General features: G+C 51.7%; 1 protein-coding gene across 9 annotated transcripts in view; it reads right to left on the bottom strand.

The window, feature by feature from the left end:
* The window catches only part of LOC123767737 (tubulin polyglutamylase TTLL5), an 88,191-nt gene that overhangs the window by 42,395 nt on the left and 33,422 nt on the right, over positions 1-12,374 (bottom strand). For all 9 annotated transcript variants that reach the window (XR_006774001.2, XM_045757701.2, XM_045757698.2 and 6 more), the window contains exon 12: positions 12,016-12,166. Coding sequence is in view for 8 of the 9 variants with exons in the window: in XM_045757701.2 (XP_045613657.1) it covers positions 12,016-12,166 (151 nt within the window). In the remaining variant the exon portion in view is untranslated. The remainder of the gene's footprint in view (positions 1-12,015; positions 12,167-12,374) is intronic.

Raw genomic sequence — 12,374 nt, 5'->3', positions numbered from 1 at the left:
GGCTGCTAAGACTTAGAGGACCACGAATGAGGTTCCTCTGAGGGAGCCGAAGCACTGCTGTGCGGGTCGGTGAGCATGCAGCTCACCGACCCGCCCCCCAGAAGCCAAAGCCAAAAAACAGTTTTATGGAAGCAATTTCGAACCAAGGGAAGAAAAAAAAACCAGCGTTGAATGTAATGAAACGCCATTTTCTGGGTGAGCCCCGGAGGCTCCCTGGAGCTTATCGGGCTAATGTGTGTTATGTTAGACCGGGACATTAGCTAAGGAGTTCAGACCTACCAGGGACCAGCGCCAGAACCTGGCCCCTTCAGAGAGGTTTCAGGGAGCAATGGCCCTGGAAAACCCCATATGGTTGGGGGTTTTCCTTATCTGCCATCGACCGGGGTTAGGCACCCAGAAAGGTAGGCGTAACAAAACAAACCCCACATGGTAAGAAACTACAACAAAAACCGAACAGAGAGGTAGAAAACTCCCTACAATCCCAAGGAAACAAGCAAACAAGCAAACATCACACTTTACTGCCGCGCCGATCGTCCGCGCAGCCCTCCCCACCCCGGGAGGGGGAGGGGGGAGCCCCGGACCTACCGCGCCGGCTGCCAAGCTCCAGTTCGGAAGCTAAGCTTCAACCAACGCGAAAAAACCGCCGACCGGTGGGAGGGAGGGTTTCCAGGGAGCCTCCGGGGCTCACCCAGAAAATGGCGTTTCATTACATTCAACGCTGGTTTTCTGTGGGGAGCCCCTACGGCTCCCTGGAGCTTCATACCCAAAGAGAAGGAAAAGAAAGGGCTAACCCGGGAGGCGGCCGCCACAAACTCTGCAACGCAAAGCCAAGACAACCGGTCGCAAACCTGCGACCCAAGGCAACAAGAACGCCCAAGAACAGACGCACACATGGATGGGCGGCCAAAAACCTGTGCGACCCACAATTCCCTGCGCCCGAAATGAGCCCGAGACGTCACCAACACAGCAGCAATTGCTGCAAACGTCTGAACAGCACGGGCGCAAAGACAGACCGCAGTAAGAAGGAAAACACTGCGGACGACCCGGGAGAACACAGGACGCACCCCCCGGCCAAACCAAACAAGTACTAATACCCCAAGAACCCCTCCGGAAAGCAGCCGTCTCGACCGTCGCCAGGACAGAGAAAGGCTGCACACCAATAAAGCTACCACCAGTACCAAAGAGGAGGAAACTAAAACCGAAGGGGCTACCACAAACTGAGGGGAAGAGAAGAAGGCACCCTGAACAAGGACCAGGATGGCTCAGGCGACTCATGAGCAGGCCGGGGGGGAAACAAAACGCGAGAAGACGTAAGAAACGTCATACAGTCTCCAAGACGAAGCTCGCAGGTGGGACACCGTCAACAAAGCCACCTGAACACCATAGAGATGGCGATACCTGCGTCAAAATACCAGACGCGAAGAGCCAAAGAGAAGGCCGAACCAGTCACGGACAGGACCGATTCGGCCTGCTGAAAGAGGCGAAGCCTCAGGAAAAACGCCCCGGGTACGGACACCTATCAAACAGCGTCTGAAAAGAAGGCCGGGCCGGCCACAGTGGAACCATAAGGACTGTTCTCGTGGGAATGGGCTGCAACTGAGCCAGAACCCGAAGCAACAGCTGGACCGGGAGAAGAGGTACCGGTACCCCCCACCTCGACCAGGCCTGCCGAAAGCCTCCACCGTGAAGTCCTCGCAGGTGGGAAGGGCGCCACAAAACGGGCGACGCCTAGACCACGCCGACCCGAAGACGTCCATGGCCAGGAGTCCATAAGCCCAACAGAGCCAACAAAACGAATCGGCGACGACTGGCCAACCCACGAAGAGGAATGAACCGAGACAGCTGTCCACCAGGACGCAGGACACACCCCGGACACGAACCACACGGTTAACCAAACCCCCTGTGGTTCCGGCAAGAACCACCAGAGAACAGTCCAAACAGAGCTGAATGGGAGAGTACCTAGTGACCCAAACCCTCCGAAGCGCAAACCAGACAGCCATGAACACCTGAACCGGGCTGTGAGCCCGATGGACAGACAGACTCCATCAACCTCGGCCGACCTGGTGAGCACTGGTCACAAAGCCCCAGCCGAGAGACGACCCGTCCGTGAACACATCGAGCGAAGGCTCGGGGAGCCGCCAAGGCACGGAACCCCGAAAACCCCAAAGAGGAAGCTGGTGACGCAGCACCAACACCAGATCCCCAGAGGAACCCAAGGAATGCAAGAGGCGGAAGTGGAGTCTCCGTAGGAACCAACCGACGCCGGAGCCAAACCCGACTCCGCGGGCAGATAAGCACGCCGAAGTGCAAACTCCCGCACAACCGCCCAAGCAACCGCTGAGCAACCCGGGACCCCCTCCTGAACAGCCAAAGGCGGGACCACAGCCACAGCAACACTTCTGGAGGGAAGACAATGAGGGGCCCAAGAGCCTGAAACAAGGCCCAGGTCCGAACCCGGGACGGAAACAGAAGGTAAAACCTCCAGATCACCAGGAAACCAAACCCAGCGATCTGGAAAGAACCATCCCCTGGCGAGCAGACAAGCGGACTGACTGGGAGCCCACTCCAGCCAGTCGTCGAGGTAGGCCAGACACCGAATCTCAGACGCAGACAGGGCACTAAGATCCGGTAAAGATGCAAAGAGTATACAAAGTGCCCTTCACAAAATAGGGAATGCAATAAAAACAGCAAACCTGAAGCCCCACCACCAAAGCATTGTATGACAACCATATGAAGACATTATGACATATGACAATCATTATATGACAATATGACAAGTATAATCAAGGCATTATATGACAAAGAGTGCCGGGAAGAGGGGACACCACGAGAGTAGCTCACATCCTGTAACTACACTGAGGTAAGTACACATAGGGAATTACCAACCGTGCTAGCCCCAGAAAAACTGGAGAGGAACGTGCCAAGAAGTGACCTGGAGGTCCAGGTCCACCATCCATGCACTCGGCCCTAACAGAATCCGAACAGGAGACAACAGTCCTCCGAGCAGGGCAGAGGATCCAGGGCGCAGACGGAAGTAGTTCAGAAGAACTGCAGACTGGAAAAACTCATGACTGCAAAGAGCAGACGGGAAAAGCTCATGACTGCAAAGAGCAGACGGGAAGCCCAGAAGGATGGGGCGGATCGACCACGCCCCACGCACCCACGAAGAGGAAATGACGAAGCGCAGGGAAGAAGCCCACCCCGCCAGCTCTGAACCCCCCCCCAAGGGGGAGAAGCCGTCCTCCGACGCCAGCAGAGGCCGGAAGACAACCCAAAGCGCCCACCAACAGCGGGACCAAGCGAGAGGCAACAGAGCAAGCTGCTCCCCCAGCGCCCAGTCAACAGAGAAGGGAACAGAACCCCTTCAGAAAGAAAAAGTACACTACCGAAGTCATGAGGAGAGACTACGGGAATGAAACCACACTTCGCTGGAAGAGGAAGTGAGGGGAGACCTGATCACCACATACAAGATACCCAAGGGAATCGACAGGGTTGAGAAGGACAGGCTATGTAACACAAGGGGCACACGCACTAGGGGACACAGGTGGAAACTGAGTACCCAAAAGAGCCACAGATAGAATTAGTTTTTTTTTTTTTTTTTTTTTTTTTTTTGGCGAGTGTCAGAATGGGAACGGGAAAGCACTAAGAAGTAATGTGGCGACTCCTCACACAAGGAACGAGGCTGACCCCCATACAATGTCACATGTAGACATGACAGAGCCCAAGAGGCACAGGAACCGATACACCTGTTGACGGACGGTTGAGAGGCAGGACCAAGGAGCCAGAGCTCAACCCCCACAAGCACAACTAGGTGAGGACAAATAGTGTAAAAGCACAAGCCGCCGACTAGTGGCAAAGAGCACTACGCCGGCCAGGCAAAGAAGGCACAAAACTGCAACAAAAGGCCCACCTCGACAGCAAAACCACAAAGTCCCAGCACAACCACAACATGTGCCAAGACCCAAAAAGCTCAGTCTGCAAGCCAGGAAGACCCCGGAACCCCAAAAGGCAGAACCGGGTCACATGAGGAAACAAAGTCCCCTGAACCCACAAAAGGGGGCCCAAGAGGAAGAAACCTCCAGAACGAAACCAAGGAACCCAAAGGAACCCAGAATCGAACCAGGGGGAGCCCAAACCACCACATTTGCCAGCGGAGAACACCACTAAAAGGCAAAGCACAGACCCCAGCAGAACGCCCTGGGAAAACGGTCCCAACAGACCGAAAACCGAGGGGCAGGGTGTGGGAGCAAGCATAGCAACCAGGGGCACTGAGCCTAAACCCATAGGCTCAGACCCAAAATCAACACCCAAACGTTCCCAGAGAAACAGGCAACGGCAAGAAAACACCAGAAAAACAAAGAAACGACAACAGGAGAACAAAAACCCTGCAAATTTTTTGAAAACTCACCAGAGACGCTCGCTCGCACACCCAGGCGCATGTAAACAAACCGCAACGCCGCCCTGGTGGCCACGCCGGGAAACCGGCAGACGAAAATGGCCGCCAGCAGGGGCTGTGACTGACGCTTAATACACAAAAACACGCCAGCAAATGTGGGAAGCTAGCAGACTGGAAGGGCGAAAAACGACGCCCAAAAGCAGAAAAACCCCTGAAGGGGCAAAACCGCCCCAGAACTGCTAGTAGGCATCCCCCACAGCCCCGGGAACCAACAACAGAGGCCCCGGGGCAGAGCCGTCCTCCAAGCCCTCCGCCCTGAAAGAAAAGCAAGAGCCCATGGGAAAGGCAACAAGAAAGGGCCGCTGGTAAGACCCAGAAGCCTTGGCAGGAGGCACAGGCTCAAACCTCCGTCCCCAACCCGAACGGGGCATCCCCCGAAAACCGCCCGAGTCTCTGCCGCAACTGAACCCCGCCCCGACCCAGAAACACGCAGACGGTCCGGAGCCGGGAACATGGAGAGAAAGGGGCGAGCAGCACCTAACCAAACGGGGCGGCCACGAGGCATTCGAGTGGGAAACCAACCTAGCATGTTGCAGCAACCGAACCTAGCTTGCAACACGGATGCCGCCTGTACTCTGAACAGTAATAACATCAGGAGAGTACTGGAGAACAAGCAGAGAATCACTCGCAAGACTCCGGGTCAAGGTGTCAGTGACCCAACAGGCAGCATGACGGAGGTAAAAATGGCGACTGTCACCCGGAGACAAGGGAACAGCAACCAACGATCCCGTACAAGACGGGTTGGAACCCGGAAGACACATTCAATGGTCCCCCGAGCCCAGACAGGGGTTTCCAGGGCCCGTAGGGTAACAACTACGGGAAGCCCGGGCAAGGTGTTGCTAACCGGTTAAGAAACCCAAACATAACAAGAGGGTAGATTATAGCACTGAAAACCCCTCGAGACGTGTACAAGCACGGGGGCCTAGCAGAGGGCCGCCAAACACTACTAGTGGAACTATAACCACCTTAGGCAGACCCCCACCAGGCAAGAAAATGAAAAACAAAAGAAAAACCCCGCAAAAGTACACCGTCTCCAGAGGCAACAGAAACCGGCCGCCGCTTAGGTGGCAGGCTGCGCAACACCTTGACGCCCTAACCAGCACAATACCAATCCCTACCCAGGGCCAAACAAGGGCCCCAAGCCCCAGCTGGCCCCAAGGGCGAGGCAAATGCCGAGCAGCAAGAACCTCTACGGGAATGGTTCCCGAACGCCCCAGGGAAGATAACCCTGTAACGCAAGGGCAGTACTCACAGGGCGCTTAGGGAAGGCAGCCACTAAGCACATGCAGCCCCGGCACTGATGAAGTACTCCTGGCCACCGCACACCACAACACACGGCAGTGAACGCCACACAAGGCAAACACCGCCTAGGAAACTGAGGCCAGAGAAGCGTCAATCCCGGTTGACATTAGCGAACGAACTGGAGCTTGGCAGCCGGCGCGGTAGGTCCGGGGCTCCCCCCTCCCCCTCCCGGGGTGGGGAGGGCTGCGCGGACGATCGGCGCGGCAGTAAAGTGTGATGTTTGCTTGTTTGCTTGTTTCCTTGGGATTGTAGGGAGTTTTCTACCTCTCTGTTCGGTTTTTGTTGTAGTTTCTTACCATGTGGGGTTTGTTTTGTTACGCCTACCTTTCTGGGTGCCTAACCCCGGTCGATGGCAGATAAGGAAAACCCCCAACCATATGGGGTTTTCCAGGGCCATTGCTCCCTGAAACCTCTCTGAAGGGGCCAGGTTCTGGCGCTGGTCCCTGGTAGGTCTGAACTCCTTAGCTAATGTCCCGGTCTAACATAACACACATTAGCCCGATAAGCTCCAGGGAGCCGTAGGGGCTCCCCACAGAAAAGCTTTCTCATGCTTTTTCACCAGAGGTGAAAAAGCATGAGAAAGCTTATGGAACGCAAGCTGGAGCAGCTCTGCCAGTGTCGCACGATTCGAGGCAACAGTATTCAGCATAAAATGGTCCTGAAAGAGCCAAGGAAGGACGCGACAACTTGAACAGTAATGGATGTAAACTACGAAGAGAGGAAATGGCGAAAAGACTGCCGAGACGAAGACCTCAGGTGGGACACCATGAGAAAAGCCACCTGATCACCATACAAGTGATGATACACCTGTGTCAAAAAGACCAGACGCGACGAGTGGAGAAGATCGAATCAGCCACGTATTGAACTGGCCCGATGTACTGGAAGAGGCGGAGCCATGGAAAATACCCCGGCTTCTCACACCAAGCAAGTAACACCTGAAACAAATGCTGAGCTGGCACCAAGGGGCTACAAGGACTACTCTCCCACGAGAAGACTCCAACCGAGCCGGAACCCGAGGCAACAGCTGGGCTGAGGGCAAGAGGTACAGGGAACCTCACCTTGACCAGTCCTGCCGAAGAGCGTCCAACATGACGGCTCCACAGTCGGGAAAAGGCGCCTCATAACTAGGGAAACTCCAGAACCACAGTGAAGCGAAGAGTTCCACTTCCCGGGGCCTGTAAGACCAGCAGAGCCAACTGAAGGAATTGGTGACAACCTTTCATTCTGTGGACAGGGAAAGGAACTGGGACAGGTCTTCCACCAGGACATTGGACACACCACGGATGTAAACTGCACGGAAAACTAAACCTTGAGAAACTAGCAGATGAGTCACTCGAAGAGAATAGCCTCAAGGAGCCAAGGATCGACGGGAATCCCCACAGTTCAGACAATGAATCATCTGAGCACAGTCCGACAGGAGCCTGACCATAGAGCCCTGAGCGACCCGAATCCCCAGTAGCGAAGGCCAGACCACCACAAACTTTTGCACCTCACTGTGAACCCTATGGAAGGACAGAACCCATCGCACCAGGCTAGTCTAATGAGCATGGGTCACTAAACCCCAGCCGAGAAACAAGGCATTCGGGAACACATCGAGCGAGGGCTTGGGGAGGCGCCCCAAGCACCAAACCCCCAAAATCCCAAAGAGGAAGCCGGCGATGCAGCAACCAACACAAGGCCCACTGGGTTCAAACCCAGCGGTCACGAGAGAGAGACAGACAAGAATCCCCCCCGAAAGAACTAGAACAGGCACTGAAGCCCAACCCGATGGGTAAACCAGCACAGCGAAGTGCAGACTCCCTGCCCTGCTCGAGCTACCTCCAAGTGACCAGGGACCACCCCCTCCCCCTTTCCCCAAGAACAGCGGAAGGTGAGATTGCAGCCGCCACAATGCCGCAGGAGGGAGGGGACACAGAAGCGGCCTGATAGACCCACACAAGGCTCAGCCAGGTTCGAACCCAGGACAGAACCAGATGGGATTTTTCCCAGTTTATCAGGAACCCAAACCTGGTGAGCTGGGAAAGAACCACCCCTCTGGCGAGCAGACAAGCAGACTGGCTGGAAGCCTACACCAACTAGTCTTCAAGGTAAGCCAAAAGGGAGGCAACGAAAACAAGAAGCACGCCGCCCCACCACGAAACCTAACCAGTCCCTTAAACTGGATGAAGTGGGATGCACCAATACGCATCCCAGAGGGCCAGAAACACCCTCCACCAACTCTGGCTCCAAAAGAGTCCTGATCTGGGACAGAGGTGTCATCCAAAAGGAGGGGCAAGGAATCCAGCGGTGCAGATGGGACCAGTCCAGAAGAATTGAAGATCCGCACAGTCCCATGATGACACCGGAACAAGCAAGAAACCCACCTGAGGGATGGGGTCGTTCCGATCCCGCCCAAGCGCACCCACTTCAATATGACCCGACAGGGTGACCCCACGAAGGGGCCAATGCCCCCTCCAAGAATCCGACCAGCGAGCAGAGCGAGCAATACACTGACCAGGGGAAAATGCCCCAGAGAAAGCACCAAGGGCGGGGCAACTGCCGAGCAGCATGATCCCCTATAGAAGTGTAGCCAGAGAGCACCAGGGAAGGTAACCCTTGAACCCAAGGGTAACACTCACAAGGGGGCTTAGGAAAGGCAGCCCTAACCCTCAAACTGCTAGGGGCCCAAATGGAATTCACACCCACAGGCGCAACAAAAGAAAAAAAAATCCAAAAAATTCTTTCGTCTTATAGAAGTGTTCATTTTTGTTCCCTGATCACGGAAAAAAATAACAAAAAAATCGTAGGTGGCATATTTTAGCCGGAATAGGGTAGGGAAGTGTGGCAAAAAAGGGGCGTTGGCAGAGCCTTCGCCAGACGAGGTCTACTCCGCCCGAGCTGTCAGACGGCAGTTGCCACAAATATATTATTACCTAATTATTTCAATGTCTCTGATTAATTTTTTCTTAGTTTTTTTGCAGTAATATTATTCCATACAGTGAATTGCGGTATATTTATATTATAAAATGTGTGAACCATCGCTGTACTCAAAATTATGGTGTGCATATTAGTGATTCAATTATTATGTTCATAAAACAATAAACAAATAGTTTTGCTGTTGTTACACTATATACACAGGTTATATATAAGTATCTGCATGTTTTGTACACCATAATGAACTACTAAGTTGGTCTTGCGAGTCAAAAAGCAACGAGGAGTGACCTCCAAACACCAGCGAGCCACTCACTGCCACTCCCTCCCTCAACACCACCTCACTCACCCTCATTCACCTCCCACAATACTGTTTTTGTATTTATTCACTATACACAGACGTTATATATACGTATTTACATGTTTTGTTCACCATAACTGTACATCTAAGCTTGTATGGTGAGTAAAGGCCATAAGACGTAGCTACTCACACAGTCAGCTGATCGGCGGCCGCCTAATATTTGTCCTCCAACAATATTGTTTGTGGTGTTATTACGCTATATACACACATTATATATAAGTATCTACCTGTTTTATTCACCATACCTGTACAAATAAGCTGGTATGGTGCCCAAAGACTATAGTGGCCATCAGTAAACACCATGCCAAGTCGTGCAGACGACGCTCCTCCCTCACCAAAATGGCGGCTCCCAACCTTCTCCTCTCACTGTTATCTCACACTATACACACGTTATATATAAGTATCTACATTTGTGTTCACCATAGCGAACCACTAAGCTGTATGGTGAGTGCAGTCAATAAATGGTGGCCACACACAGTCAGAAGACGACGCCACAACCCTCCCTCCCACAGCCTTACTCCTCCCTTCATGGAGCACAGCGCTAAATATCACCACATTCCTGCAATTATCAGAATCCTGGTCAGTTTTATCACAGTCAGGGAGCTTCAGTAATACTATCACTGCTAAATAATAGCAGTATCATTTATATTATGGTATTTGTAGGCGATGCTGTGGTCACAAGCTGAACAACGGTGCTGTGAGCTCGTGCTGCGTGCGCCAGCCTTGGTGGCTTGCTCAATATTGACGCTGTAACACCCAAGAATGTTGGCCTGGGGTTTTTTCTAGGTGGCATCTGGCAACTATCGGTCGTGGCTGTACTATAGCTGCCCCTATCCCAGGCGGGGCGTTTAAATTATAGCGCTAGACACGAAATCATATATAAATGATGTGCGCGGTTTCGGTTTTGTTACTGATATCATTTATATATGATATGCGCGGTTTGAGGGCTAAGCACATGCAGCCCTCAGTACAGTATATTACTCTTGGCCAACAAGCCACAAACAGTAAGAAACACCATAAGGGCACAAAATCCAGTAAATTCTGAGGCCAGAGTCATCATCTGCCCCAGATGTGCTTCAGCCACGAACTGAGATGTGAGGCCGGTGTGTGGGTCAGGGACTTCCTCACCCCCCCCCCCCTCCTCCTCCCAGGGAGAGGAAGCCTGCGCAGAGGCGATGAATGACCGCCACCGCGGTCAACAGCAAACAATTGCTTGTTTGCTGGTTTCCTTTACTTTCTTTTGGGAAGTTCTATTTCTCTGTTCGGTCTTGGGTTTTTACAATTTCTACCATGTGGGGTTTGTTTTGAAATGCCTACCTTTCTGGGTGCCTAACTCCGGTCGATGACAGACAAGGAATACCCCCAAATACAAGGGATCTCTTTAAGCCATTGCTCCCTGTGCCTCTCTGAGGGGGGCCAGGTTCCAGCTCTGGTCCCTGGTAGGCAGGACTCCATTGACAGAAGCCCCTGATTAATATAGCATATATCAGTCCTACAGCTCCAGGGAGCTAACAAAAAACTACATAATGAACTCCTTTTAAATTTACCATGTTTTTCTTTGAAAGGCATCAGCACAGAAGTAACCAATATATTGCTACAGGTAAAGAAATATTCATAAAGGAATGTCCATTCCCCATGACTGGCCATTATTTCCAGAAAATGAAGATGTCTTTAGTAGATCAGCTAGCTTTCTTCATTGCTGTAATAATAATAGGATTATACAAGTAGCATAGGCAGGTAGCACAATGTTCCTAGAAACAGCTCAAATATTGCAGGTTGAAGAACACATTGGTGAAGATGTCAGCAAACAAAGTGAATCCAAAAATAAAACTTAAATGTCATTAATACATTCTTAAAGTGCAACTGCTCACCTTAATTTGTTTTTCATCATACTATCAATCAGTTTCAAAACTGATCATATGGTCATTTACATTCACATCAAAATGTCTTGTCTTGCAAAAATTTTCAACCTTTCATGAAAATCATGTTGCTCCAAAAAACCAGCGTTGAATGTAATGAAACACCATTTTCTGGGTGAGACCTGGAGACTGCCCGGAGTTCATCCAGGCTGATATGCTAATGTCCGACTTTGGCATCAGTCATGTGTATGTAGTTCTGTGGGCCTACTTGGGGACCACGAGCCAGAACCCGGCCCCCTCAGAGAGGCATGGGAAGCAATGGCCTATAGAAACCCCCCGTGTGGTTGGAAGCATTCTATGTCTGCCATCGACCAGGTCAGGCACCCAGAAAGGTAAGCATCCCAAAACAAATGCTGTAGAATAACTCCTGGCTCTCACACCCCTGAAAGACAGCCACCACACTCTAAGCAGTGCTGAAAATCACTGGAGCCAGAGCACACAACCTCTGCCTCTAGCATCAGCCATAGAACTGAAGCACGGATAGCCGGCACGAGGGTCTGGGGTTCCCCTTTCCCCCTCCCGGGGAGGGGGTAGCTGTGCAGACAGCGGCACGGCAACGTGTGACGTCATGCTCGTTTGCTCGTTTCTTTTTGGGGAGTTCTATCCACTTATTCGTTTTTTGTTGGCAATTTTCACCATGATAGGGGTTTGTTTTAGGACGCTTACCTTTCTGGGTGCCTGACCTAGTCAAGGGCAGACATAGAATGCTTCCAACCACACAGGGGGTTTCTATTGGCCATTGCTTCCGATGCCTCTCTGAGGGGGGCCAGGTTCTGGCTCGTGGTTCCCGGTAGGCCCACAGAACTCCACACACATAAAACTGATGCCAAAGTCTGACATTAACATATCAGCCTGGATAAGCTCCGGAAAGCCAACGGGGCTCCCCCCAGAAAATAAAACCAATTTTGCTGTAATATATTTGTAAACAACTTGGGGCATTTTTATCAAGATTGATGAAAAATTTGAATCCACTTAATTTCATCCATTCCTTTTCATTGACTTTACAACTTACTACTGTCCAATGTAAAAGAATTGAAAAGACTGAAGACACTGAAATCATACAGCACCTGAACATTCATGGGAGTGTGGAGTGTACGAGATGCTGATCGAAGGAATCGGTACACAAGATCTGTTTGTTTCTCTTCATCACAGCCAATCATGAGTCTTCTCTGAACATGTTGCAAGTATACCGAGAATGCCATGCGAGCCTGGTATTTGCTGCAATGGAAGAAAACACGAGGGATTTTAATTTGATCATTCACATACACCATGAATGATACCAATAGGTAAAAAATGTCATCTTGTATTATAAAACCAAATTGATATCTTACTATAAGCAAAGGTTCCTTACTCAATAACCTACTCGGTACCCTACTGTGAACATGAGCTCTCTACTCAGTACCCTACTGTGAACATGAGCTCTCTA

The sequence above is a fragment of the Procambarus clarkii genome, chromosome 67 (assembly GCF_040958095.1).
Source record: "Procambarus clarkii isolate CNS0578487 chromosome 67, FALCON_Pclarkii_2.0, whole genome shotgun sequence".
NCBI classification, from domain to species: Eukaryota; Metazoa; Arthropoda; class Malacostraca; order Decapoda; family Cambaridae; genus Procambarus; species Procambarus clarkii.
Note: the sequence above shows the minus strand (reverse complement) of the source record. Positions and strands in the feature narration are given on the sequence as shown.